Source organism: Alligator mississippiensis, chromosome 10, assembly GCF_030867095.1.
Source record: "Alligator mississippiensis isolate rAllMis1 chromosome 10, rAllMis1, whole genome shotgun sequence".
Lineage (NCBI taxonomy): Eukaryota > Metazoa > Chordata > Crocodylia > Alligatoridae > Alligator > Alligator mississippiensis.
The window spans coordinates 34,990,634-35,018,261 of NC_081833.1; the positions used below are offsets into that span (position 1 = coordinate 34,990,634).

Consider the following 27,628-nt stretch of genomic DNA (forward strand, 5'->3'; position numbering starts at 1 on the left):
TCTCTGGCACTCCAAGTTGAGGCATGAGTGGAGGTTGGGGTGATTTTGGCACTCCAGCCAAAAACATTGTGGACCCCTGTTCTAGATGCTACAATAATAAAAATGCTAAGCAGAACTCAGGAATAGTCCAAGGTCTCAGTAACAGACCAAAGAGCATTTATCCAGGGTACTGTGGCAAGTGGTAGTGGTGTCCAGGAAAACTACACAAAACAATATAAAGGTATAAAGCTGCAGGGAAAAGCACCACCTTAACCTTGCTGGTCATGCTAGAAATAAATGAACTGAACAGTCCTTAGAGAGCCAAGAAATCAACTGCCTTTAAACATTTTCCCGCCTCTAAACATTCTGAAATCAGCAGGTAATAACATGCTTTCTGCCTACGCGGTTCTTTCCACAGTGACTGGCTAGTGATAATTAGGAGGAGGAGGAGAGAGGGAAGTTCAATACTCTTGCTAAATGATGCTGCAAATTGTGGAAGCTGATAGACCAAGTGGGAGCCTGACCCTATCTAAGACCAGCTAACATGGCATAAGGGTAGTGGAACCATTTTGAGAAGGCTGTCACATACCATAGGCACCACTGGGATCTGAAGTGTAGCTGTATTTAGGCGAGTCATCAGTCACTTCCAGGCCTTGGGCCCTTAGCTCTTCAATGGCATAAATGTCCAGCATGATGAGGTCTTCTACACCAGTTCCCTTCCCCTGAGACTTCAGCTGAGAACAAACACAAGTCAGACATAGGGAGAAAACACTCAGTACCAAGAACAGCTAAAGGGATCGTATCCATGTGCAATCCAGACAGTCTTTAACAGTACCCATAGGGCTGGATAGGCCAGAGGTAGAATAGATTTAACAAAGTAAGGTTAGTCGCCTAAGCTACATCAGTCAAAAAGAGGTGACTGCAGCTAGTACAGTCACACCTGAGCTGGCCTGAGTACTGGTAGTGGTATAGGTGCAACAGCACAGAGCTTGGCACGGGCTGCAGAAAAGACTCGAGACATCATGTCACATTTTACTCAGGCAACATATGCACACTGAGCTCTGGGCTGCCAGAGCTACACTGTTATCAGTAGCCAAGGTAGGTAGCTTAATGTTACTTTAGATAACTCCATATAAGCTGTGGTCACCCCTCTGACTGCAGTATAGACATACCTCAAGCTGTTGGCCCAAATTAAGCACTCTGTTATAGGCATTTTCCTCTGATTTAACAGAGAATCCCAAGGATTGGACAGAATGGCAGGGATCCACTTTACAACTTCTTTTAACACTGGCAGCAGAGGCAGGATCCGAATCAGCCAATGGTAAAATAAAGAGGGCCAAGGCTGTGCTTAGGTAATACATCTGTGCTCCCAAAAAACTTCCTACACACAGCCACATAACTCCTGCTAAAGACAAGAAACAGATTGGAAGAGACCACCTACCTCACCAAGTCATCCTCTGTGCCTGCAGGCAACCGTATTAAAGTCCAGGAGGGTCCACAAGAACCAACATTCAGGCCCCATCTGCCTAGCATAATGCATCCCCCCAACTCTACTTAATATTACTGTACTAGTACAAAAGACCAGAAGCCTCAGGCTGCATTATGGCACAGGAAGAAAGCAGGAGAGACTCATGGCTCAGCCACTGCCTTAGGTCCCTGAAATGGCAGGGAATTTGTTAATGAACATATGTTCAGATGGTCCCAAGAAATAGACACTGCCCCAGCCTAAATTGGGAGGCAAAGTCTCCCAACAGTCCCTGCCAAGGGAAAATTTCTTCCTGCCTTCAAGCCTGGTGACCAGTTGAACTATGAGCATGTGAACAAGATCCACCTGCCAAGCATCAGAGAGCTCTCTTCAGCTGTGGTCTTTCTATAAAAGCTTTACGGAAGGCATACCCCTAAGCCCTCAGCCTTCCAAAAGCCAAGCTGTGCAGCAAGGGGACTTAATGAAAGTTCAGTTTCTATTGTCACCTGCCCCAGAGTGCATGCAGCTGCCAGCACAAAGCTGCCTTGGCTATTGCTCACCAAGCTGTGTTTCCTAAAGCTGCTTGAAATGTGTAGTGCCTGTGGAACTGGAGAATCCAGAAGGGTCTTAGCATGTGCACTGAAACATGGAGAACACAGGTGGACGTGAAAGTGAGTTTTCCGGTTCCTAACCAGAGCCAAATTTTAAAAGTGATGGATTTTGTCTTTGGCTGAATCTATGCTAATGAACTGGGAAGAACAGAATTCCTCATGCTGGTATAGAAAGAATACTGAGGTTCTAACCAGCACAATCTAACTGTGTTCAGACAACTGCTGTATGACAGAGATGTAAATGTTTGAATTCTGCATATGTTAATGCTACTGTTACTACCATAAGCAGGGCTACTCTGACAGAAATTGGGGGGGGGGAGGGGGGATACCCTTAAGAGTAGGTAAGGCTTCTGTTCTCTAGAAGTTAAAACAAAAAACAATGGCAATTTGGGTCTTTTCCCAGATGCAGGTTTGCAGAGCCCCCTATACTAAATATTGGAACTGAGAGGTGCAGTAAGCAGTATGTTTCCCCTTTCCTACTCATGCCTAAAAAGCTCTGGTATAACAATCCATCTTAAAGGTGCAGGTGCATCTTCCCAGTCCTGCAAATGCAGTATCATATGACACAGAAATCTCTAAGATAATTCCTGAACCCATTCATCCATCTAGGCTGAGACGGCTGATGGCTACAGTCCCCAGGGATGCATAGCTGGGGAGTCCTAGTCTATTCAAAAGATACAATACTATAACAAATCATGGAGTGAACACAGGAGAACACATTTTTCAGAAGAACTTCTGAAGACGCATAGACACAAAGGCAGATGCAAAGGCATGACATGAATAACTTGCCTGGGGTGTTGGACGGCTCCCTGGAACCTCTAATTGCTAAGTTCAAGAGGAAGAGAAAAAGGAAGTGGCATGCACCACCTGGACAGCTTCCTGTGAACATTCACAGGAGATAAGAGTTTGATTTTCATAAGACTTTGCTTGGTATCTGCATCTGGAAACCCAGCCCCTCCTACCCTACTCCAAGAGACAACCAGGGAAAAAACTAGGTACAAATTGCCTGAGAACAAGCAGTTCCAACACTCAGTGGTTTACGAAGCAAATAAAGGTGTAAAGAGCTGCACCCTTCAGATTTTTCATCCATCCAGATCTGTGGTATTCTGTCCACTGGCTCAACAACAGGATGTGGTGTACTCAGTGTGCCAGGACACTCTGGAGGCATTCTGCTATAAAGCAGCAGGACAGGATCCTTCCATCCCAGTGCCCCCACCTACTTCTGGTGCTGGGGCCACTGATGCTCTCTACCTGAGCATTTCTCCGCTCTTCCTCAAAGCCCTCCATGTCCACAACAAGGCCCTTCTCTTCTGCAATGAGTCCAGTAAGATCCACAGGGAAGCCGTAGGTATCATACAGCAGCCAAGCAGTATCACCTTCAGAAGAAAAATGGACCAGTCAGGTTTCCCAGTAAAATACCCCCTGCTCCTCCCTCAGAGCAAGCCACCTTCCAGAGGGACTAAAATGCTTACTGAGCACTGACACAGGAGTCTACATTAAGACATCCCCACAGAACCAGAACAGGAACAGTTGGCTCTCTTATTGGCAGCCTCAGAAAGGCCAAAACCAAAGGAGCACAAGGATCAAGTTGCCCTCTCATGCTGAACAGGGGTCCACTTTTTGGCTTGAAATAGGACAGTGGTATGTATGGAGGCAGCTCACACTGCTGCTGACCCCACTACGGAAAATGAGTTTCTGTTTCTAGTGTGACCAATCCTATCATCAACATTAAAACTCACAACACCAGAGCACAACTACAGCCCCAGTCAGGCCCTGATCTGCCCCCAGAGAGCAATAGGCTCTGGAGGGACCCACCTGGGGCACCAGGAAAGGACTCCTCCCTGGAAGCCTTATTTGGCATGGGAGTTGGATCAAAACTCACCAGGAATAATTTTACTGTCTCCCAGACTCTGAATTTTCCTGTCCAGGATACGACGCCCTCTACTCAGAGTTTTCAAGAACTGAACCTCCTCCTCATTGATGATATCCTTCACCATATCCGGGTCCTTCTTTAGTTCAGGAAATGCATCACCCTGCCAGCATTAAAAGCAGAAATCAGCACCAGTCAAGAGATAGTGACTTCTGCCCCACATGCATGACTTGTGAGTCAGTTTCTATACAGCGAAGGAAAGCTGCAAAGAACCTACCAGGGACTGCACGACAACATCAACCAACGTGGCAAAGAAGCCCTTGGGGGCATTGAGCTTCTCATGAGAGTAGCGCACAGCCCGGCGAAGAATCCGTCTCAGAACATATCTGCAGGAACAAAGGAAGAGAGTAATCCTCACTCCAATGTTATGCCTCAACACCTGCAAAGGGGATTCACCAGTAGTGTGTGAGGGCCTGTTCCTCTTCCCACACACCCTCTCAAACACAGTCCCTTAGTACCTGCAAGTCAGAGGTGAGGAGCACTGGCAGAGCTTATCACAGGGGATCTGGGTTGGAATAATAAAACTATTCTTGTTGGGACTGAGGGGCATAATTGTGTGTGTGAGGAACTAAGGGCTGGAATAGCAAAGGAACTTAGATCTATCAGGCTGGATCAGCCTCTGGGTCCACCTTGCTTCCAATAAACACTAGAACCAGAAGCTTCAGACAAGTAAGAATCCCAAAGTGGCAGAGGTGGCTTCCCCTGTCCCTTTCCTCCCTTTGGCTAAGCACTGCCACATAAATTCTTACCCTCTGCCAGTGTTGTCTGGTCTCCCCCCATCAGAGAGGGCCACTGTGATTGTTCGAGCATGGTCAGCCAGCACTCGATATGCCATGTCTATGCCATCCATATCCTCAGCACCAACCTGCCCTGTGTATGGCCTGGCACCAGTGCCCTATGTAAAGAGAGGAAAAAGCTGGTGAGTATGGAGAGTATTGCTGTCCCTTCTGATTACATGTGATCAGATAGGTGGATTAGAGATGCAACTTAGCAGCACAAAGTAGATCCAAATTGAGGGTAGGCCTCAATCCTTGACAGTATTATGCTGGGGGAGGGTGCTTTCACTGTCCCCCACCTTCTTCACTCCCAAGTAAGGGGGCTGGGGAGTGAAGTAGGAATTGAATGGGTTTGGAAGAAGTCAAATACAGCACAGCTGGCCAGAAGGCACCCTGGGACAGTAAGGGGAAAGCTGATTAAACTCCAGCATTCAGGAAGAGCCCAGGTCAACCTAGACAGTGATGGAAATGAAGGATTCAATAAGATCAGCAGTGAAAGGTGGTAGGGGGAATCATTTGTTTTGCTGTTCTGGTCACAGACATCAGCCTGGCATGATTCAAGTTCCTGCTACGCCTTTCCCTCAATTTTACTGCAGAATCCATTTGAGTTGCCTATCTCTATTGCTGCCTTTGGGACCTGCCATTTTCCTTCAGTGCCAAAGCTAATCAGTGATTAGGGAAAGCCAACATGAAGGTAACCTGCAAAGAGAAACAAAAGCATGTGGCACCTTTTTTGTTCACTTTTCTGACAGTGTATGGGATCACCAAATACTAGTTGCCTAATGGAGGCAGATTCTAAAAGCCACACTATGCTGTCTGGCAACCTGTGGGATTTCAGAGTGGGGATTTTAATACAGGGGACTGGACATGGAACCTAGACCTCACAGCTGGTTGTGTCACCTATCTCCCCCCATGCTGAATGGACAAGTCCTATCAATATAAGGAGGTAGATGAGGCAAGCTCCAGAGCATAGGGCGATTCCTCCTAGCTCTTTTGTCAGAGAAAAGCCCTATTCTCTCCACCAAAATCCCTAAAGGAGGACACTTTGCATCTTCAAACCTCATAACCCCCATGACATGCTGAAAGGAGCTTGGCTGTGGTAACAGATTTGTCTCTCCCCACCCCAAACTGCACCATCTCCAGCCTGCCGAGCACTCCATTTTGTTTAAGCTGGAATTTCTTTGATTTAAGCTCTCTAGATCAAGAAACCCCTATGCACAACTGAAAAGTCTTATACAAAGGAATGCTGCTCTCCAATTACTGAAATGAAACATTACACATCTTTGGTGCTAAAACAACAGTGAAAGCTGATGCATTTGGATCAGGAACATTGGCTCAGACATGTGGAACTGTACCTTTTGAATGGCTTCGAAGTAGGGGATGAAGAGATCAGTGTCATAGTTTGACATTTTGTTCTGCAGCACAGACACCAGCCTCTCAAGGCCCAATCCAGTATCAATACTCTTCTTGGGAAGAGGTTTGAGGGTCCCGTCAGCCTCTCTGCCCAAACCCGGAAAGACAAACAGTTGTTGAATGAGGTACAGCAGGGCGTTTCCCCATCTCTCCCCTCTTTCCCACACATAACCTTATCCTGCTGGATTTATAAAGGCAGGAATATTCCCCATCCACTGGGATCATCATGAGAACAAGATGCTCAATGGCAACCTAGAATCAGAACTGGCAAATCCTTACCCTGCTATATGCCCCTCTCTTCAGACAGATGAGCTGAATAAACAGACTGCCACAGACTGCCCCTCATGTGTGTGGAGATTAAGAGCATCCACAATCACAGGTCCTATGCCGAATGGCACACTTTCTACTGCTCTAACAAGAGAATGCTCTGTGATCCTAACTCCTCTCATATCCAAGGCCAGGATGGGAGATGATGCAGAGATCTGCCCCAGAGAGCAAAACCAAGAGCTATGCCTTAGTTGACTCATGCTGACTTAAAGGCTGTTTGCAGAGCCTGTGGCAAGCTGTGCTGAAATATTCTGCTCTCTTAGTTGTGCATAACAGTAGCCCTCAATCAGCAGCTGCATTAAATTGCTTGTTACAAAAGCCTGCTCTTGGGAGGGTGCTTGCAGCTACAAGAAATGTGTTGTACTAAGTGACACAGAAGTGACAAGAGTGGAATGGATGGCCGGGCCTTCAGCTTAGTGGCTGGGTCAGGGGTGAGGTGTGGAGAGGAGTTTTGTGGTCAACAGGACTCAGTTGGTCAAAGAAGGAACCCTGATAGGTGTGGAACCCAGAATTAATGACTCATCCATCTGCTTAAAGTACCTGAGAGGGCAGATGCATAGCTGGCAACACCGTTCAGATTGCAGGACAGAGGGTCAAATACTTAGAGCCTTCTTATGCTGTGACATTACAGGATTGTCACTGGGTGAGCCACGGTAACTGCCGTCATTGTACATCTAACAGGAAATGTTTGGAGGAGAGAGGGCTCTTGCCTCACCTATTAAACTGTATGAACACCAGGTTCCAGATCTCCAGGACATTGGGGTCATCCTGATTGACAAGGTGCGAGGCATCCCTGTTCCCAATACGGTCGTAATGAATCTCGCTACAGGGGCCACAGGGGCCTGTGTCTCCCATTTCCCAAAAGTTGTCCTTCATGCTGCCAGGCAGAATCTTGTTCTCAGCCATTCTGTAACAAGAAGTGCCCGCTGGATGAGAGAGAGCCAAAGGAAGATAAAGATGTCCTAGTTCAGCTCAAATACAGTCACACTAGCTGTTAATTCATTGACTGGGTGGAAGAGCCAATGGAATGTCAGCCCATCAGAGGTTCTCCACTCCAGGATTTCCCATTCCAGTGGGACAAAGCATACACCAAATAAGATATGCTGTTTTTCCCTGAATAAAATACAGCACCAGGTAAACATAACCTACTTCCTTTGTTCCCAGTGAAATAAACTGCTGGCTAGAATCCCAGAAGTTACCACATCTAGAGCACATAAGTGGGTTTCCACATGGTCTATTACTCCAGTTCAGCAGTCACATTAATCCTTTGCATAGCAATGACATGCACTTGCTAAGGGAGAGATTTTGCATATTCTGAGCCTGCCCAAAATTCCTGTTCCACAGAGACAATATGGAATTCTGCCCCCTTAATGCTCTGCATTATTGCAGTGGTGGCACAAGGCAGGAAAAGTCTGACAGGAAGGCCAGTCCCAAGCTATGCAAGGCTTCACAGGTTCCCCGGGAGATTGTCCATTAAGACTCTCATCAGTCATCTCAGCAGAGAAACCAGACTGAACGGGTCAAAGGGATGGAGTAATTTCTCCTGCCTGCGAGGCTGTCCATCCAGGGGCAGACTGAGGCTCACTGGCAGAACATGGCACAGAATGCCTCGTCTCAACCACAAAATACATGTGGTATGGGCAAATAGGGGGCTCCAGTCTCTGAGATAGCCTTTTAGCAGCACTATTTTCATAAGAACTATAATTGTCAATGCCCTTACCCCAGATCCAGCCAGATCTGCTTGCACTCAAGGTCTGGCTCTAATCCAGCAGCCTCATTGCCACCAAAGTAAGTGACATAGAGTCTTTCAATGGGGATGCCAAACTCCTTGGTAAGAAGCTCAAGAGCCAGTTTACAAGCCAGTGCCTGCATAAGCAAAAATAAACCGTGTAAGTGAAAGCATATATAGCTTATTTTACCCACATAAAAGTCCTAACTCAGAATGGGTGGGGATGAAAGCACAACCTACAACACTTCTGAAGAGGCTTAACATATCATCAAACCTCAAACAAAGCAGACAGGAACGACAGGGAATGTGGGAAATTGCTGGAAAACAGAGAAGCTTTCCATTACTAACTTCACTAGAATGAAATAACTGGAGATTACAACCTCCAGCTCTTGCTCCCAGGCTTGCAGCAGGTGAACCTGCATACCTTTGCCAAAGGCAGAGAAAAAAGGAAGGCTGATATGTGAAATGGTCAGATGTGTCCCCTCCTACATTATTCCATGAAAACAGTGCCTTATATGGTGTCATAGAAGCAGCTATGAGTTTACATTTAGCAGGTGGTTCTTTTAGCCGAAGTCCTCAGGGCCTTTTTTGTTTTGCTGTTATTTCAGTCCTGGCAATCTCTCTGCTGAACTTTATCTGGTTTTAAAAAATCCTCCATTGTGAAGTTCAGTGGCATAGTATTATCTCATTGTCTGAGCCCCTAGCAAGAACATCACAAATCATCATCTTAATGCCATTCTTATTCTGAAGGTGTTCTACACCCAGATCACACACACTATCTCCCCAGTGGGACTCTGAACAGTTTTCAAAACCCTATACCATAATAACTAAAATCAGCATGCCAGGCCACTCACAGATCAAGGACCATAGAAGGAACACTGGAAAATGGCTACTCCATAAGAAGCCTGTTTAGACTGATGCAAAGAGATGCATTTGCTCGCCCAATAGAACAGGAGGCTACAAACCAGTTTAATTTATGGATACCTTCATATTTATTTCCTGAACTTTACCATTATAAGAATGAGTATTAGCTGAATTGCTGTAGTGCTAACAAAAGATCTGTCATATGTCAAAAAATATTAGACATCTGCCTGAACCTAGCGGCACATTGGGCAGAATGGTTTAAGAATGCCAGTTTCTGTAGCCAACGGCACACAAGGGAACGACACAGATAGCACTGTTCCTGACTGCTTTTGAATCCCCAGCTTGAAAGATCAAGTGCCCATTTAGCAGCTTGGTCCAAAGCAAGGCTTGCATTAAACTCTCTGGGGCTCCAGAGATCCTCTTTTAACTCTTCTGCTACTGCACCCCTCAGAACACACAATGTAGGTGATATAATAGTAAAGATGAGACTGCCTGTGTAGACAGACAGGAAGCACTTGTATAAGTAATGTTTCCTTTTTAGAGTGCTTTATAAATTCCTGATGATTAATCTTCATCATGCCTTTGGGAGGCAAGAAAGCAGTTATGAGTTCTTTGATCCTGAAAGACCCCCATACACTTTAATAATCAATAAACAATCTACAGAGCTATATTTCCCTTCCCTTTTGCAGGCTTGTCTATCAAATATCCCACTAAGGCGAACAGCAATACACAGCTCTGCCTATTAGATTCCAAATGGCTGTTGACTCTACTTTACCTTGAAATAATCTCCAAATGACCAGGACCCAAGCATCTCAAAGAAGGTGTGGTGGTAGACATCTTTCCCAACATCATCCAGGTCATTGTGTTTGCCCCCAGCTCGGATGCACTTCTGAGTATTGGCAGCTCTGTTCAGTTTAGCCATGGGGTGGGAGGGGTCAATGGTATTGAGGAAGATGGGCTTGAACTGAAAGGAAATGGAAACAATGAAAGCTACAATTAAGAGCTCTCCAGAAGACTTTACTCACCAAAGGTCACAAGTGATACCCAGACCATGAATATTGTGTGGGTCAGAACATGCAGGCAATTTGGAATGCTATATAGATAGGCATTTAGCAACACTGAACTTGTCTCTCAAACATCTGAATGAGAGACTACAAAAGGCAAAAGAAAAGATTATTTGTCACCAGCATAAACACACACATGCAAATCAGCTTATGAGAGAATACTAAAGCTGGGACTTTCTAAAGCAGGGGTTCCCAACCTTTTTATGCTGAGGACCAGCAAACCGCAGACCAGAAGTGACCAGCATACTGCGATCAGGTAGCCAACCCTTTTTTATGCTCAATATAAAAAAGGGTTGGCTGCTAGCCCGCAGTATGTCAGTCACTTCCAGTCTGCGGTTTGCCGGTCCACAGTCACTTCTGGTCCTGCAGCCAGCCATCCTGTGGACCAACAGCCAACCCCTTCTGGCCCATGGGTTGGGAACTGCAGGCAACAGAATTAGAACACACTGAGGTGAAGCACTGGCAGAACCAGCTAGGCCTGGGCAAGGTCCACCCCAGGAGAGAGGCAGTCTACATGCCCACCCAAAAGGTCTCAGGAAATGGAAGCTTTAAACTAACCGAAGGCGTAACAGGATCACTACTGAGAAAAGATGCCCAAGGATGCACTAATTTAGCACATCCCCCAGGTACTATGGCTATAGTCCATTTCCAGACCCCTGAACAAATCAGGGCCCTTCACATCAGGGCAAGGACCTCTTATTCCAACATAGGCTTCTGGGTAGGCTTCATGCAATTAGGAATAATCTGACCAGTGCTTCTCAAACTTTTAAAGTTTTTATACTGCTGTATACCATGATAATTCCATGTTCCAGATAAGAAGACACCACTGCTTTATGTCACTACAGACACTCCGGAGCCTCTTACCAACCTGAAAGAGATTACCAAGCTACTCTTGATTTTGTCTCTCTTTCTCCTTTTCCCCCCATTTTTGCCTAGTTTTCCTTTCCTTCTTCTTATCTGTACCCAGTTTGAGAAACACTGCCCTGGAGCAATTCAGGTCTTTCTTTATTTCATTAGTATGAAATTTTCAATGGGGCATGTGCTAGCTACAAATACACTTCTAACCACTCTTCATTTCTTACTGCTGCAGAAAGCACACTTAAGTGCCACAGTGCCCGGGAAGAACATCTTACCTGATTCATACCAGCATTGGCAAAGAGCAGTGTAGGATCATCTAAGGGAATAGTTGAAGATGAGTGCACATAGGTGTGTTGGTTCTCTTTGAAGAAATCAATGAATCGTTGCCGGATCTGGCTACCTGTCAGTGTCGATTCCATTTTGGGAGGGCGACACAGAACTGCTGAAAGAAAGGAGAAGAGAAAGTAGATGGGTACAGGACCTGGAAACTCCTGCCTGTGCAATATTGTCCTATTAAATTGCAACAGACTCTCAGACTAAGCTCCTGGTGAGGGAGTCACTGGAACAATAAAACACAAGAGTATTTTGTAAAAAGTTTTTTTTTTTGATAATTTTCAGTCTCACTTCCAGAGGGAGCAATTTGCAAATCTCTCATTTTGCCATGAACAGCGCTGGGTGAAAGAATCACAAATTCTACAACTCCAATTCAAATTATCCCCTCAAAAATGGTTTCTTGGGTTGAGTGAGACGGTGCCTCCTCCAGGGAGGAGCTCTGAGTGACAGTCACAAAATCCTGAAAAACTGGTCACAGGAATATCACCCCACAGGAACCAGGCTGCCTTACATATACCATGGAGAAAAAAAACGGTCTTTTAATTACTAGTTTACATCATACAAAGCCAAAGCTGACAGCAGTCATTCAGCTAAAGTGTGCAGGTAGCAGGAAATCAAGAAATTGGGATTCAAGGATCCTGCACTTGAAGGAACTGAAGGTCTGGCAAAGGTTATCTGGCATCTTGGCAAGGCTAAAACAATCAGCCTCTCTTCCCCCCTCCCCCAAACAGCAGTGGCTGGTTCTTGCTCCCTCTCCACACAGGCCAGAGGACAGGCAGTTTTCTGCAATCCCTGAAAATGTGGGAAGGGAGGAGGCTTCTGCTACAAAACCGCGGCTGGAGCAGGAGATGGGGACGCTGGAAACGCTCTCTCCTGCTCTGCAGAGGCTGCCAGAGCCAGAGCCAGCACCAGCGTACCACGCCTGCCAGCGCCGCAGCCCCAGCCCCAGCCCCGCGCTCTTCTGCACGCCTTGAAGGAGGTCAGAGAAGGACACGACCCCTTCCCGCCAGCCCGGCCCGAGCGCCCCCGACTCAGCCGCCGCCCGGCGCTGGGTACTGAGGGCGCCGCCGCCGGGCCGTCCCCCGCACCCGGACGTCAGCGGAGCCGGGAGCCGGGCCCGCCGCAGCCCGAGCCGGACCGCCAGGCCACGCTGCCCCCGGCGCCCGCAAGGAGCCGCCGCCCGGCAGCAGGCGGAGGAGCCCCGAGACACGGCCCCGAGCTGGGCGCGGCGGCAAGCCTGGCCCCCGGCCCCCTCCCCACGAGCTGCACGCCCCCCAGCGCCGGGCAGAGCCTTTACCCCTGTCAAGGCGACAGCTTCCGCGCCCCGCACGGCTCCGCACCCCAGTCCCGGCGGCGGCGGCACAACCAGCCTCTCTGCGGCCTTCGCACCACCCACGCCGCCGGCTGGAAACCAGCCCGCCATTGTGATTGGTCCTCGCTGCTGTCATTCAGCCCGCGACGGGGGCGGGGAGAGATTCTGACGTCACCGGGCAAGTGAGCAAGCGGCTGATGCAAGGCCCTGAGGGTGGGTCACGTGGGGCGGGGTGATGTAGCACGGCGGACGGGGGTGGGGCTAGAGCCGCGGTAGCGTGCGTGGGGCGGGGGACTTGGTCGGACTCGGGCTGGGCTGGGCTGGGCTGGGCTGGGCGCGGGGGGGCGGAGACCCAGCGGCCATTGCCATGTGGAGCTAAACGCGCCGCGAGGCCCGGAACAGATCGCAGCAGCGGCGCTTGTCCTGGCCCCTGCGGCCACCAAGCCTGACCCCCGTGCTGGTGCCTGCGCCGGGCCGCGGGGTGCCTTGAGACCCTTTCAGAGGCGCCCTGCAGCGGCCGCGCCATCAGCACCTAGTGCAGGGCCAGCGCTGCTGGGTGCGCGGGGTCGCAGGGTCTGTCTGTTCTAAGACAGGAGAACGGCACCAGCTGAGGTCCGGTGTGGCCCGTGTGGCTGTAGGACCAGTACTTGAGTGCCAGGCCCTGCCACGCTTACCACAATCAGACAGTCATGAACATGGTGCTGGGTCTTCCTGTCCCTGATTCGATTCGATTGAATCCAAACGTGAAGATTTGATGCTGATTTGGAGAATCAGCAATTCAGACAAAGACACAGCTTTAAATATATTTTCTACATCCCTGTAGGTACCAGGCGTGGCTCATGAATGCTGCAATGCTGGGACAGATGGAGCGTCCCACAGGAGCACAGGGGGGCCCACACATGCTTGGCGAACCTGGAAGTTCACAGGGGGGCCCCCCTGTGTGCCTCCAGCTCTGCGATCTGCTGCGGGGGGACCCCGGGTGCCCCCCCAGACCCAGGAGACACCAGTCGCGGAGCCGGGGGGGGGCACGGGGCACCCCCAATGTCCTCTCTGGCAGACCTAGAAGTGGACAGGAAGTGCTTCTGGTGCCGAGCGTGTCGGGGAGCCCCCCACACTTCTGCGGGATACTCCATGCGCCCCAGCATCACATTTAAAGTTGTGTCTGTGTCCGAATTGCCAAATCTTTCCAAATCTCTCCGAATCAATTTGGAGGGTTCTGATTTGCTTCGGAAAGATTAAAGGGTCCTCTGATTCAATTCGGATTCAGAGATTCGGCTACCGCATTGGGCTGAACCTCCGCAGAATCCAATCAGGGACCGAAGCTTCACACAGCCCTAGTGTTTTACTGTAGTCAAACATCAAATGAAAACTCAAGAGCTGATGTTTTCCAGGGGAGACCTCGAGTCTAGCACAGGGTACCTTGAGTGTAAGGTTGAGAATCACTTCCAGGGTTGTGTCACTTCTAACTTAGTGGATGCACGCATGTGCCAAGCCTGTCCCACAATAGTGCCATACAGTGCTTCCACAGTTGGGTCCAATGTGTTAGCATGGCTTTGGCAGACAAGGTGGTTTGGGTAGATGTGATATTAGACCAACTAAATAGTTGGAAAAGTTGTGCTTTGCAAGCTTTCAGGCACAAATTATGTCCTTAGACCAATACTGCTACAACCAACACCCCTTAGCATGCCTTTGGCACTGCTGAGGAGCAAGCTATTACCTGGCCACACACTGGAGTTAGGAGTCACTACAACAGCTCTTGCTTGCAGAACCCCTGCCTTCTGCATTCTCTCCTGAACACCTTGGAGGCCAAACAATATTTCCACTTCCAAATAACGCTTCCAATAATGCCACTGTTTCTTGCCCCTCTCTTCACTTGCCACTGATAGTGGTTGGCAGAGGCACCTTAAAACCCTGATTTGGGCTGGGGGGCATGCAATGTGGGGGTGGCAAGTGGCATTAACTCTGGGATTTGGAGCCATATTAAAACATCAGCTGCAGCAACTATGAGGATTAACTGCAACCTCAGGGACTGGTTGCCAGGGTGGATGTGCTATAGGCCACATCTCAACCTTGGGCTGAATGTTTGACACCTGCACTAGGGTTATTTACAACTGCTGCTGGTTTGCCTGAAGCTGCTGAAGTTCTGTTCTTACCCTCAATTCAAAGAATCATGGGCAGGATTCAAAATGGTTCAGTAGGAGCCTACCCTTAGGAATTACAGTGCCCAAGATTAGGCTCCATGCTCTAGAGCAGTGGGGTCACCAGCTGGTTGATCCTGCTTGACTGGTTGATCAGGGAGCCTTGGGACAGTCTATCTTAGTCTGGTGCAGGGCTAGCCCCCCCTCCCAGACTGAGATAGACTGTTAGAGGCTCCACAATCAGGAGTGGTGGGTCACACGTGGGGAGCGGTGGGACGTAGGAGCAGCAGGACCCAGGTGGCTGGGCTGAGCTGATCCCCCTGCCACTGGGGCCAGGCTGAGTGCTGAGTGGGACAATCCCCCTTCGCATCCCTTGCCACTGGGTGAGTGGGGCCCTGGCCGGGTCAGGATGGGGCGGGTCAGAGCCCCCTGGGCTCCTGCCACTGCATGCACCCCAGCGGAGGGCTGTGGGGCACATGCTCCCCAGGCCTCCGCTGGGGTGTGTGCAGTGGTGGGAGCCCACGCCCTTGCCCGCGGGCCTGGATGAGCCTCCTGGGCTCTGATCCTCCTGCAGCCCTACTCACCCCTGCCCCACTCCCTGCCTTACCATGGGGGCCTTGATCTGCCCCTCCTGCCCCCTCAACTCACCAGCTGGGTGGGGGGGAGTAGGGTAGGGGGCATGGTGGGTGGGGGGGAGGGCATGGTAGATCCTGGATTGCCCTTTACTTCAAAAAGTGATCTTCACCTTAAAAAGGTTGGAGACCACTGCTCTAGAGCGTGATTCAGCTTGACTAAGTTAGGCACCTGGAAACTATACAATCAATAGAGAGACTTAAAAGGTGCCTAAGAAGCATTCAGGTTTAGATATCCAGGTATTGTACATAGAGAATGGGACTTACTGAGCATCCCCAAAGTGCAGCTCGGAAAGTCCCAAAGTGCCTCGAGGTACCAAGCCCACAATGTCTGAACTCCTACCTTTCTGGAACTTAGGTGCCTGGCACAGGATGTCTGCTAGCCATCTCTATTTGCCAGTCTGACTTCTGAGGACAACTGCCTAATGGGTTTCTAAAGCTAGGAGTATGACCGTGACAAGGGTCTCTGGGGACTTCACAGGGAGTTTAGGCACTTAAGGAACCACTTTGAATGTTATCCCTTTTATCTCTCCCATCTATCAGAATGACACTTATTCATAAGGTCTTCAACATATTTCCAGAAAGTGAAGTAGCAGTAGGAACCAGAACTGTCTCAGCCTGCTTGTTTGAGGAAGAAATGTCTAACAGATGAGCTAGTGCTTTAGGAGTTCCAGTTGTGCTAGACCAGGGGTGGGCAAAATAGTGGATCCAGCCAGCAGCCGATTCCATTTCCCAGCAGCTGCTGCCTGCTTGGCTGGAACCAGTCTCCATAGAGACCCCAGCTGCAGCTGCGCTGTGATAGCGCAAGGCTGGGATTGACATGGAAACCGGCCCCAGCCTTGCTGGCAGGGTGCATGGCAGGGCAGAGCAGGGGCCCGCTCTGCAGCTGCTGGATTCTTTCAGCGGGGGCAGCTTGGTCTGAGGCCAGGGCAGAGCTGCAATCTGCAGTCAAGGCAGGGGGGCACAGGCAGTGGATTACCTCTCTACCCTGGCTCCTTGCAGTGGTGACAGCCTGGTCCCAAGCTGGGGCACAGCCATGATGCGCTGCCTACTTGCCCCTGCCCAGAGTGTGCAGGCTGCAGATCAGGGCTGTGTCCTGGCCCAGGACCAAGCTGCCCAGCCACAAGCTCCCAGTGGTTCTGGAGCAGCCCCCTGCTCTGCGCTGCTGCGAGCCCTGCTGGCGTGGCTGGGACCGGTCTCCAAAATCAAATTCCAAAATTTACAGGTATTTAGAATTTACTTACAGTGATTCAGTCACTGGTAGCCTTCCAAATTGCTTTAAAATTGTACATAAATCAATAAAACATTGTGTTCAACTGACACCTAGATATAGTGGCATGTCATTTTAATAGCAGAAAAACATGGATTTTAGGGATTTAATCAGAGAGAGAGAATTTGCAATTTTTAAACAGAAAACCAGGATCCCAATAATAAGCTTAATAAATAATAGGGAAGAAGAGTTCAGTGAAAAATCGCTCTCATTTCAGTAAGGGTATGTTCAGGACCACTCATTTAAATCTTAGCATCATTAATTTGTTTTTCTTGCCATTTGGAACTTCTTTAAACTAGACACAAAACAATATGGGCTTGGGAGTGAAACAAAATCAGACAGCAATGTAGAGCCAGGACTCCCCTAGCAGTCTTGCATAGATCAGCCGGCCTGGGCTATGCTAGGTAGTAAGTTTAAAACTAAGAAAAAGAAGTTCTTTTTCACACATGGTATAATTAAAGTGTGGAACTCATTGCCACCAGATGTGGTGGAAGATGACATTTTAGTCAGATTCAAGAAGGAATTGGACACATTCTTTGAGGCAAGGAACATCAGTAGCTATTGAGAATGGGGATTAGGGATACAGTCTCTGAATCAGAAGTTCCTTGACCTTAAATGCTGGAGACATCAAAAGAGAGAGGAACAGTGGCATTTTGATTTTTTATCATAGAAAATCAGAGCTCCCCCTACAGCCTTCATTCACCAGGACGCAGGTCCAACTGTGACTGTCCCCCCGCTGCTTTGTGGCACTGAGCAGCCCTGATATGCCAGTGTGCCATTGCCCCTGGGCTTCCCCTGCCCCCCGGCAGCAGTGGGGTACACAACTCTGCACTGCCACCCCCACTGCTGCCCATGGGCAGGGGGCGCTTCACCATGGCAGTGCAGGGCTCTTGATGGCAGCACTGAGCTTCCCTGCCTTGCTCTGCCTTGCTGCATTGGGTCTTACCCGCTGGACCACGTATGCCCCACGGGGGGAAGGCAGCAGGGTGGGGATCCCTAAGCCCACAGCTGCTAGCCTGCATCTGCCCCTACCCCACACACAAATCTGGGGGGCATATGCCCCATGACCCCCCAGGAGCGTGCACAGTGGCAGGGAGAAAGCTCCCTTCACCTCCCGGATGAGCCATCTGCGGTCCCACCCCACTCCCCACCCGTGCCCTGCAGCCACGTATTTCCACCCCGGCCCCGGCTCCCAAGTCCCAGGCCTCATGCCCTGCCCCATCTGGGCAGTGCCTCCACTCTAGCCCTGTGGAACTCCCTCCCTCCTTCACTATGGGGACCTCAATCCCCACTCCTGCCCTGATTTATCTGTGGGGAGTTGCAGGAACTGCTCTCCATCCTACCTGGCTGCAACATGCATGTGTATGCGCTCACATGCACATGGTGCCCTCTGCCTGATCACCATGTTCCCACTCCCCACAGCCCCTTTCAGGCTGGAACTCTGCCAGCTGCAAGGGGAACCCTGCCATTTCCCACATGCATTTTTCTCCTTAAGAAGAGAAAATCCATGTTTTTCTTAAAATGAGAAAATCTGTGTTTTTCCATGGTGCACAAAAATCCCTGATCCCTGCTTATTATTATGATCAGCACAAGGAGTGAAATCTACTGCCATGGTGGTTTTAGGTACTGGGTCCACAAAGGCTGTGCAGACTGCCTGAGTCCTGGGGCTGTGGAACCAGCTCCTCCTCCTGGCAGAAACCCATCACTCAGGAAGGGGTCAGCCAGGAAATGGTTTTGAGGCCACCCAACCTTCCTTTTTCTGGGCCAGACAGAACATTAACTATCAAGCCCATCTGCCATCTGTAGCAGCTCCTTGCTGTTGGTTCCCCTGAATATCTCCTCCCTCTCCCCCGCTGTTCCTATTCCAGGCCTCTCACCCACCCAAGGATTAGCTCACAATGGGGCTCCAGTATCCATGGAGACGGAAGGAACACAGAGCACTTCAGTTAGAGGAGAGCATCCAAGGTCTTAGGGTGTGTTTTCTCTAGCTCCTCAGGGTAGCCCAATGGCAGCCATGCAGGAAAGGGGTGAGATCCTTAATAACCGTTTTAAGGCCTCCCAGGTAAGATTTGGGATGGGGAGATGAGGGGTGGGTTACAAAGGGCACTAGGAACTAAGGGGAAAAGTAGGAAAGGATGGGGTCTATAGAAGGAGGTCTGAGGGATGGGTGAAGCTGGGGGAGAAGGTGAAGTTTGGCAGGGATAGTCCTGAACTGGAGGTGAGATGTTGTCAGAGCTGGAAGTGGGGAATCAAGGCCAGGGGGTGAATGAAGAGAGGAGAAGGCTTGGGTAGGTTGACTGGGGAGGAGAAAGGTCTGAAGTGGGACAACTTGAGCATGCTCCATTTATGATACTAATTCAAGGCTGGCAAGGTTTTTTGGGTAGATGTGTTGTCTTTTATTAGACCAACTAAATAATTCAGGGCTGGCACTCTTTTTGCTCCTCTCATTTTTGACAGAAGGCAGGGCAGGGTGACACCTGTGAGACTAACGCATTTCAAAATACATAAGCTTCATAGGTGACAACCTGCTTCGTCAGATACTATGAACAGACTTGCAGTTAACACTGCTAACTGCCTTTCTCTTCTCAGTTTTGAAACATGGCCCAGGAGTGGGGATCCTGGCAACTGGTAATAGAGGGAGGGAGGGAGGCAGGGACTGGCCTCAGCCTACACAGTCATAGCCAGGAGGGGAAGGAGGACTCAAGTCTGTACTGGAAACCATGACAATAGAGAGACATGGGAAGGGCACAGACAGGAACTGCTCACAAACTCAAATACTAGCAATGATGCCATTGCCGTGGATGCAGCATTGCCGAGAACTCTAGAACTCAAGGGCAGTTGCTCCCCACAACCTGTCCCAGTTCCTGGGCCCCCACAGTGGCTTTCCCACTCCTTTTCCCAGTTGAGTATTTTGGTGGCTGTTAAAGTTCACCCAAAGCTTTGGCAGGTCTGGACTGTGAGAAGCATCAGAGACCACTGGCATCCAGCATGGAGCCACCTGCCAAACTGCTCCCTGCTAACCCTGACCTGAGGAGACCAACACCAGCACTGACAGAGATCATCAGTAATGCATTCCCTACGCCACTTTGGTCCTTCTCCCTGCTGACCCTGGTCCCTATTTCCTAGGATGTGAGATCACATCTTGTACCAGGGCAATGATTGCATAATGATTTCTGTTCACTCCCAACCTGGGCTAATTTTGACCCAGTACCTGGGAAGTGAAGAGTGCTAAACACCAATTCCTGATTCATGCAAACGCCTGTTTTAGGAGATAATGGAACCTGTTTAGAGACTGGGTGTTCCAGTCATGACAGCAAACTGCATTTGCTGTTCTGAGATGTATTTCCCACATCCTTAAGCAAAAATCTAGCTGCAGCCCCAGGGTCCTGTAGCCTACATTGTGGCAGGGACCACATTAAAGTGCAGCCACAATAGTGACTGTAGCTTATGGCATACCACACTATCATATGGAGTTTATGTAGGCAATGGAAGAAGGATAGGGTAGAAAAACTGGGCAGGGGTCCAGATTTCTCACTAATCTTGTGCTGTGGACGTGGGAACACCAGGGATTTGATCCCTGTTAGGTTGCTGAGCATTGTACTTCTAGTAGTAGCATTAATGCCACCAAGGAGCTGCTGCCTCTCTAGTATTTGAAATGCTATTATTTTAGCACTGAAGTGAACAGGAGAGCAGAGTGGTTTTCCTAACCTATCTCCAACACTTTCTCCTTCTATCAGTTTACCAGCTGGGGCATGTCCAAGATCTATGTGGTTGTATTGTTTGGAGAGTTAGGTGGAGATCTATATTAGGATTTTCACAGGGAGGCAAACACCCACCTAACTAGGATCTGAGATCTATGGCCTCCTTTGAAAATCCTGACAGTAACTTGTAAAGCTGGTGACTGGTTTTAAAACCTATGCTGTCTGCTAGCAGGGTCCTGCTAGCAGAGTTCTATATACTCTGATCATCTTTATACTGCACTGGTTACTGAATCTTTTGGAGTGGCTGGAGCCTAAGGACAAGGACACAAGCAGCAGGACAGATGCAAGAGAAAAGCAGGTGATGCCACAACCTGATCAGCATGGTAAGAGCCTAATAGTTAATGTCTGAAGTATTACTCCTGTGCTGACACTCTCCTCTCACTTCAATTCTAGTAGGATTTTACCATCCCATTTCTTCACATGGAATGCTTTATTTTGCATTAGAAATGGTACGACAGGCTCACATACACCATAAAAGGATGGCTCTAGATCTCACAATTCCCAGCACAGATGCTAGTTAAGTTGGAATTGAAACTGGGGAGAAAAGAAAAAAAATGAGAATTATGATATTATTTTATGATCTAACTGGGTTTTGTGAACCACCTAGATTAGAAAGGTCCTTACTGGTACCGTGGACTTTGTGATAGTGTGCCTTGAGACAGGGGAGTAGGCAACCTTGGGCTAGATGCTCCCCTGTCTCTGCGTGCCTCAACATGGGGGCTTCACAATGGAGCCCTGCTGAGGCACATGGAGCCTCCGTGCTGAGACATGCTGCACCACAGCATGTGAAAAAAATCCTCTATCTCCATGTCTCCTGGTCTAAGATAGCCCCCCTCCACTGGTTTACTCTAGCTGCACAGTTTAAATCCACCTGGTCGCCTAGACAGCTACGCAACCCGGGCTGGAGAAATTCCTGAGGGAGGGGGGAGCGCTCACTCTTTTTTTGTCCTGTGTAACCCTATTTCCTCCTCACCTGATGTTGCTGATGTTTTTCAACCCATCTGCAACAGCTGTGTTCTAAGGATACTTACTGGTCTATGGTGGGAACTTAGGGATGACACCACAAAAGATTTTAAAAGGGGGGTCACTCCATTTTGGGGTGGTCAGACATTTTGGGACACTGAAACAAGCAATCAGGCTCTAGAGCTCCAGTGGTCTCCAGATGAATGTGTGAGTAACTTACCTGAAATTTAGCCAGTAACTTAAGATTCAGTGAACTAGACACATAACAAAAGGGCCAACAAGCCCATTCGGATTTGCTCAAGTGGGTTTTCTATCGATTTTCCATTTTTGTATTCCTTCTTCACTCTTTCCCTCTTTGATCAATAAAGCTAATGCTGTAAATGCTTATGAGGGTGAACCTAGCCTTTAAAGCCCCTGTACTCACCTGTAAGGTGGGCACAGGTTTTTACCTTCCTCCAGTACAGGAGGCTACTTGTGAATGCTTCAGGCTAAAAGGAAGCACCCCAAGGTACCATGGTGGGTTAAGCACCCCCAAGGTTTACAGGGTCTGTGTACCGCAGGCTGCACAGAACCCTAACAGAGACCCAGGCCCGGGTGGTGGCAGTGGTTACCCCAGGCTTGTGGGTGTGCTCCAGGGAGGGGGCAGGCTGGATGTAGCACCCCCAGGGAGACACCCAAAATGTGGTTTTTGGTTGGGCACAGTGAGGTGAGTGGCTCAGCACAGGAACTTCCCCTACTGACCTGCCGCACAGTATGCCTCAGCATGGGGGCAGTATGCCTCTCCAGCCCGGGGCAGTATGCCTCCACAGTGAATCCCACATGCTGAGGCATGTGGAGACAGGGGAGCAGCCAGCCCAAGGCTGCCTGTTCTCTGTCTTGAGTCACACTGTGCCCCAGCCAGGTGGGGAGAAGCTGGCTGGGGTGCAGCATGCCTCAGTATGGGAGCCCCGTGTGCCTCAGTGCAGTGGAGCCCCCACGCTGAGACAAGTGCTGACAGGGAAGAAGCCAGTCCAGAACTGCCTGCTCTCCTGTCTTAAGGCACCCTGCACCTCAGCCAGGCAGGGAGCTCTAGCATGGGAGCTCCACAGCGCGCGGAGATGGGAGAGCAGGCAGCCCTGGGCTACCTGCTCCCCTGTCTCTACATTTGTCCCAGTGCTCCCCACTTTGGCGTGCGTTGTGCTGCTTTTTTTCCAGGACTTTTTTTTTTTGCTATTGGGAAATCCCAGTAGCAAATTTTGCCCCGACACTGCAAATTAACAGAGCTGCATACTGATTAATGTGCAATTTGTGCAGTTTTTGGTGCTGTAAAGAGGTTTATAGTGCCACAAACCACATGTGCCTGCACATCTGGATCCAGCCTATGTTTCCAGGTCCATGGCGTGCCCAGTATCCAGACCAGGCAAAAAAACATAGATCATTTACCAACCATGCCAGGATGCTTTCAGCATCCCAGACATCCTGAGCCAGGTTCATACAAGCAACACAGATCGTCATCTATTAGGAAATCAGCTTCCAGCTTGTTCTTGTTAACCATCAAATGACAGTCATGTTGAAATGCTTCTCAGTCTTCAGCCAAGTGAGAAGGAATTAGATCAATGATGCAGAGGTCCCATTACTATGGGCAAGACAAAGCTGGAAAGGATTTATAGGGTTTCTGTTCCCAGTTGGGTGACCCTTGGTGGGAAGGTGTTAGTTTCAGTAGAATGTGTGTTAATTGTGTTAATTTCAGTGGAGTGATCTGGGACAGAGTCAAAGATGTTAACCTTCCATGTCCCTGATCAGCAAGGATCCTAGTTTTCTCTGATAAAAAAAATAAATTCCCATTTTTTTATAACCCCCCCCCACCAAATCCACATTTTTCCATGATTAAATGAAATGACACTAATGTATAGCTTATAGTGATGTTTCGTATTAACCATGGAAAAATGTGGATTTTGGGTTACTTTTTTAAATCTGAAAATTGGGGATTTTTTTTATCAGAGTGTGTCCGCCGGGCTTCAAACACCCATTCCTGTGCCGCCCTAGCACGAGCGCCTGGTAGTGGACGCCAAGGGGACTCATGCAATCCCTGGGAGGGACTTCAATCATCCCTGAGGAGGCCCCTAAACTTGTCTGCCACGACTTTGATTGTATCTTCATTGGGGGTTTCCTCCTCTGTTGGTCCCTCAGGGTTGGTCACTCTTCCCAGTGGATGTTCATGGGGCTCCACCTCCCCTACACCCTTACGCCAACCTCCGGCAGGCCTCCAGATCTTGGGGCAGCCGTCCCTCCAATAAAGATGACTCCTGATCTGGATGTCCTCCTCAGGGTTACTTTCTCAGGTTTGTTTCCATGATGAATCATGGGCCTACTGGTTGTGCCCGTTCTGCCTTTTTTCCCCCATGGTTGGCAACCACTTATCGAGCCTTGGGGTCACTCTAATGATGTGACACAGTTCGAATCCTCCTCGAGATGACCCTGACCACAGCGACACACAAGAGAACCAAAGGAAAAGAAAACCAAAATGGCCAGACCCCGACAAAAAAACAATGAATACAAACATGTTAATATAGACTACAACCAGGACAAAAAGGGGTCTAGAACAAAAAGGACAAAAAGGCAGACAGGGAAAAGGGACATAGACGCTGCTGTGCTCTAACCCTCCATGGATCTATCTTCTGCCCTTCCCTGGATCAAACTATCTTTACAATCCGGTACCTGTGACCTACTGGAGTGTGAAGTCTTTGTCATTCCCGGGTTAGTCGTGATTCCATCCTCGGTGATGCTGTTCTCTGGGTCCCAACATGGATTACCCCCGGTATGGGGTTCTTCTTCCACCACCCAGGGTGCCTGGCCCTGGACATACCTTGCTTGTCTGTCCAGGCACCACTTGATGCCAGTGCACAGAGCTTCAGTAACCTCTATTTTTGATCTCTGATCCAGGCATCTGCTCCCAGCTTGACATTGTCTGCAGCCAGCTTGCAGAGCCTCAGCAGCCTCTGCCGCTGCACTCTGTTTAGTATCTATGAGCCAGGGTGGCTCACTGATGTCTTGGAGAGTCTCTGCAGCCTCCGCTGCTACTCTCCACTTCTGGGGTCCATTTTCTTACTGCTGCTGGCACGGAGAGCCTCTGCCGTCTTCCCCGCTCTCCCCTCTTTGCTCTCGTTGGCCTCTTTTATCTTTGCCGGCAGGTGATTGCCTCTGACATCACCCGCCAGTCCCAGCTGTATATAGGCGCGGCTTGTAAACTGCGCTGGCTCTATCTTTTGGTCCCTCAGTATCTGCTTTCCTGTATACGGTAAGTGATTCCTTTTGTAATCCTTTTCTTTGAAATGTGCAATTCCCGTCCCAGGGTCCCTTGAGAGAGGGGTCTCTAGCTCCCCTGTGGTAACACCCCTGGGACACAGAGAAAACCAGGATCCTGCTGATCAGCTCTAACCCATCAAATACAGTTTGGAGTTTCAAGTAAAGAGACTTTAGTCTATTTAATTACTATGGCAACAACCATAGGTAAATACGGGGGTGCAGTATCATCTCCCTGATTCTTACTAATGTCATTATCATCTCCCTGGTTCTTGCTAATGTCTCTCTACTCCACACCTGTAACAACCCTCCCTCTTTTTTCATTGATTTGATGTTCCACTATTCAAGCTATCTTTTCTTCTGCAATTTTGTTTTCTATTACCTATTCCTGATAATGTATCTCTACTATTTCACAGCTCTGCATACTCTTTAGAAATGACTGACAGTGAAGTACTGGCAGCACTATCAGGATGTTCAAGAAGGCTAGATTTTGTTTTATAACTCTGAATAAGAGACATACATATAACTATAATAGCTGCAGGATTAATTACTTAACCTTTTGACTATATTAAACCATTTTGCCTAGTTCCTTGTGTTTTTCAAACATAATATATAATCCTGGAAAATAAGTTCACATTCCAATAATTATATTTGTTTTGCTTTGATCTTAAACTGAATAATATAGTGGTCATCCATTATCATATCAGTAAAGCTTCTAGTTTCTCTTTTACAGGAGAAAAATGTATTGTGTTATATGTGCTGATATGCCATGTCATCCGCATCTCCCTTTTCAAAATCCTAGATCTTCTCATGTCAACAACCCCCTTGGAAAATCTTTCATACAAATAAATATAATGAAGTCAAATCAGCTAAAGCACTAACCCACCAAACTTCTCCCTGATTCTTGCTAATGTCTTTCCACTCCACATGTGTTAATGCCCCTTTAGCTTTACTTAAGCACTACAGGTGGAAAGTGTTTTTGTAAGCAGCCCCCTCCCCACATTGGATTGTTTCCTAGAACTATAAAGTACTGCAATAACTTCCTTTTGAGGAAGAAGATTAACATTCAGTTATTCAATTAAAATGGGCTGGAGCTGCTGCTGCTGAAACAAGCTCTGTTGAAATGAGCTCTCTCTAAATGAGCTATCCTTAGGTCCTAGCAGTAACACAGTTGTGTTCCTGCAACACTACCTGGGCTAATATAAACCTGCTTCTCAGCAAGATTTATTAATCCAGGCACAAATATTGCCATGATGCTTTTGGTATTTGAGCTACCAGTACCTCTGAACAAGCTACCTTGGTATTTTTTGTATGATACATATAGTGCACAAACTTATCAGCTACTCCAAACTTGGACAAGCTTGTTTCTGCCTCAGCCAAAGACATTGCTTTTAGGTGCCATTTTGGTTATGGCATCGCAACAGTAATTCGGAAGAAGCAGATGTATTTGGCTAAATTAGTTCCATTAAACAGAAGGCAAAAGAGAATAGCATGGTGGCATTATATTGCAAGTAAAATAAGCCTGAGAGAGAATGCGGAAGTATCAGGAATACTGTGCAATATACCAGGTGACAGACTGAATGTCCTTTAACAATTTCACAGCTTTTATCCCAGTAAATCAGATACATCACATGGTTTATATTGGTTTTGTGGTGGTGCCATTCACCATGAGGTGCCAGGGTTTATAATATGAAAGTTATGTGGAACTGTCTTTCTAACATGTACCTCTCTGATCTCCCAGCTGCTGTTTCAGGAGGGAAGTATGGCATTCATCTGTGGTCGGAACATGGTGGGTCTCATCCTATCTCAAACTGTCATGACAATACTGGCCCAAAGCAGGTACTGTATTGCCCCTCTCTTCCTTTAATACACTTGTCTATGAGTGTGTGTGAAAATGGTACCATCATTCTGTTGCTGTGTTCCACTACAGATGCCTGCTGAATCTGCAAGTCTTACAAACATCCAGCTCGGCTGTTCACCTATGTACAAAATGATGTTTAGAGCTGGGAAGCAGCTGCCTAAACTATCAGGCCTGTCCCATCAGGTGAGAGGGACACCACATCTAGAATCATAGAAAAGTGCTACAAAGGGGCATTGGTGTAATCTCTGTGCATGCACTGGTGCATTCCAGTGCATTGTAAGTAAGGAGCAGTGCACAGCTGTATTGGCTCGGGAGCAGAGCAGGGAGTAGTAGACTGTTGCAGAGACGCAGAGTTCAGCCCATGGTTTCACCAGAAAGGAAGGAATCTGTATCAGCCTGTTTTCTGCTACAGATTATTTACTCTTCTGTGCCCATTCCAGTGCACTGGTAGCTCTGTGAGGAGGGCCAAAGAACCTCCCATTTCCACCCACCTTTGTGGGAGGGAGAGCAGCTGCCTTCATGCAGCAGTGGTTGCTTCCCACATACTCAGGGGCTGGCAGGGAACACAGGGGCACCTTGTTGCCCTGCATGGCCACCTGGCTGAGCTCCTGGCTCAGGTCTTAGGGGCTCTGTCTGAAGTGCCTGCATCCAGATGAGAAAGTTGGTAGTACAAGAGCTCATTGGCTTGCCAGACTAGCATAGCCAGGCACCCCTGGAGATGAGGACAATCAGCTTTGCCTCTTCCCTTTCCCACTAACTCACAAGCCCAGGGAGCAGCTGCACAACCTGCTCCCACATCCACTGATGCCAGCTCAAGGCAGGAAGGGCAAACACCTCTCTCACACATGCAGATATGCACGTGTGGGTGCTGAGCCCTCCTGCACTCTGCCTGGAGTCTCTCACCCCCCTGCCTGTGCTGCACCACCCGCTGTCCCTCTGGCAAGCCCATGCAGTCAGTCCTCCCACCTGCTCTACTCTCAGCACAACTGCCTGCCCTCTTGCCCATGAGAAGTCTCTGCCTCTTGCCACCACTGCCCAAACTGCAGTACATCTAACTCAC

The 27,628-nt window shown here is 48.7% G+C and overlaps 2 protein-coding genes across 4 annotated transcripts in view; one reads left to right on the plus strand and one right to left on the minus strand.

Moving 5' to 3' along the window:
• Positions 1-12,755, minus strand: part of AARS1 (alanyl-tRNA synthetase 1) — a 38,130-nt gene extending 25,375 nt beyond the window's left edge. Inside the window, exons 1-11 of one of the 2 annotated variants that reach the window (XM_014599275.2) lie at positions 12,647-12,755; positions 11,292-11,458; positions 9,870-10,058; positions 8,222-8,367; positions 7,217-7,408; positions 6,117-6,261; positions 4,735-4,880; positions 4,203-4,311; positions 3,938-4,088; positions 3,307-3,431; positions 569-713 (exon numbers count right to left, since the gene is read on the minus strand). In XM_014599275.2, coding sequence (XP_014454761.1) covers positions 569-713; positions 3,307-3,431; positions 3,938-4,088; positions 4,203-4,311; positions 4,735-4,880; positions 6,117-6,261; positions 7,217-7,408; positions 8,222-8,367; positions 9,870-10,058; positions 11,292-11,435 — 1,492 coding nt within the window. In that variant the 5' untranslated portion in view covers positions 11,436-11,458; positions 12,647-12,755. The remainder of the gene's footprint in view (positions 1-568; positions 714-3,306; positions 3,432-3,937; positions 4,089-4,202; positions 4,312-4,734; positions 4,881-6,116; positions 6,262-7,216; positions 7,409-8,221; positions 8,368-9,869; positions 10,059-11,291; positions 11,459-12,646) is intronic. The other variant, XM_019488989.2, reaches the window with a different exon arrangement.
• Positions 12,756-12,814: 59 nt separating this feature from the next.
• LOC106737833 (uncharacterized) overlaps positions 12,815-27,628 on the plus strand; it is a 33,484-nt gene continuing 18,670 nt past the window's right edge. The window contains exons 1-4 of one of the 2 annotated variants that reach the window (XM_014599263.3): positions 12,815-12,874; positions 20,635-20,785; positions 26,449-26,546; positions 26,638-26,751. In XM_014599263.3, the coding sequence (XP_014454749.1) occupies positions 20,764-20,785; positions 26,449-26,546; positions 26,638-26,751 (234 nt within the window). In that variant the 5' untranslated portion in view covers positions 12,815-12,874; positions 20,635-20,763. Of the gene's footprint in view, positions 12,875-18,309; positions 18,764-20,634; positions 20,786-26,448; positions 26,547-26,637; positions 26,752-27,628 lie in introns of those variants that run through there. The other variant, XM_019488990.2, reaches the window with a different exon arrangement.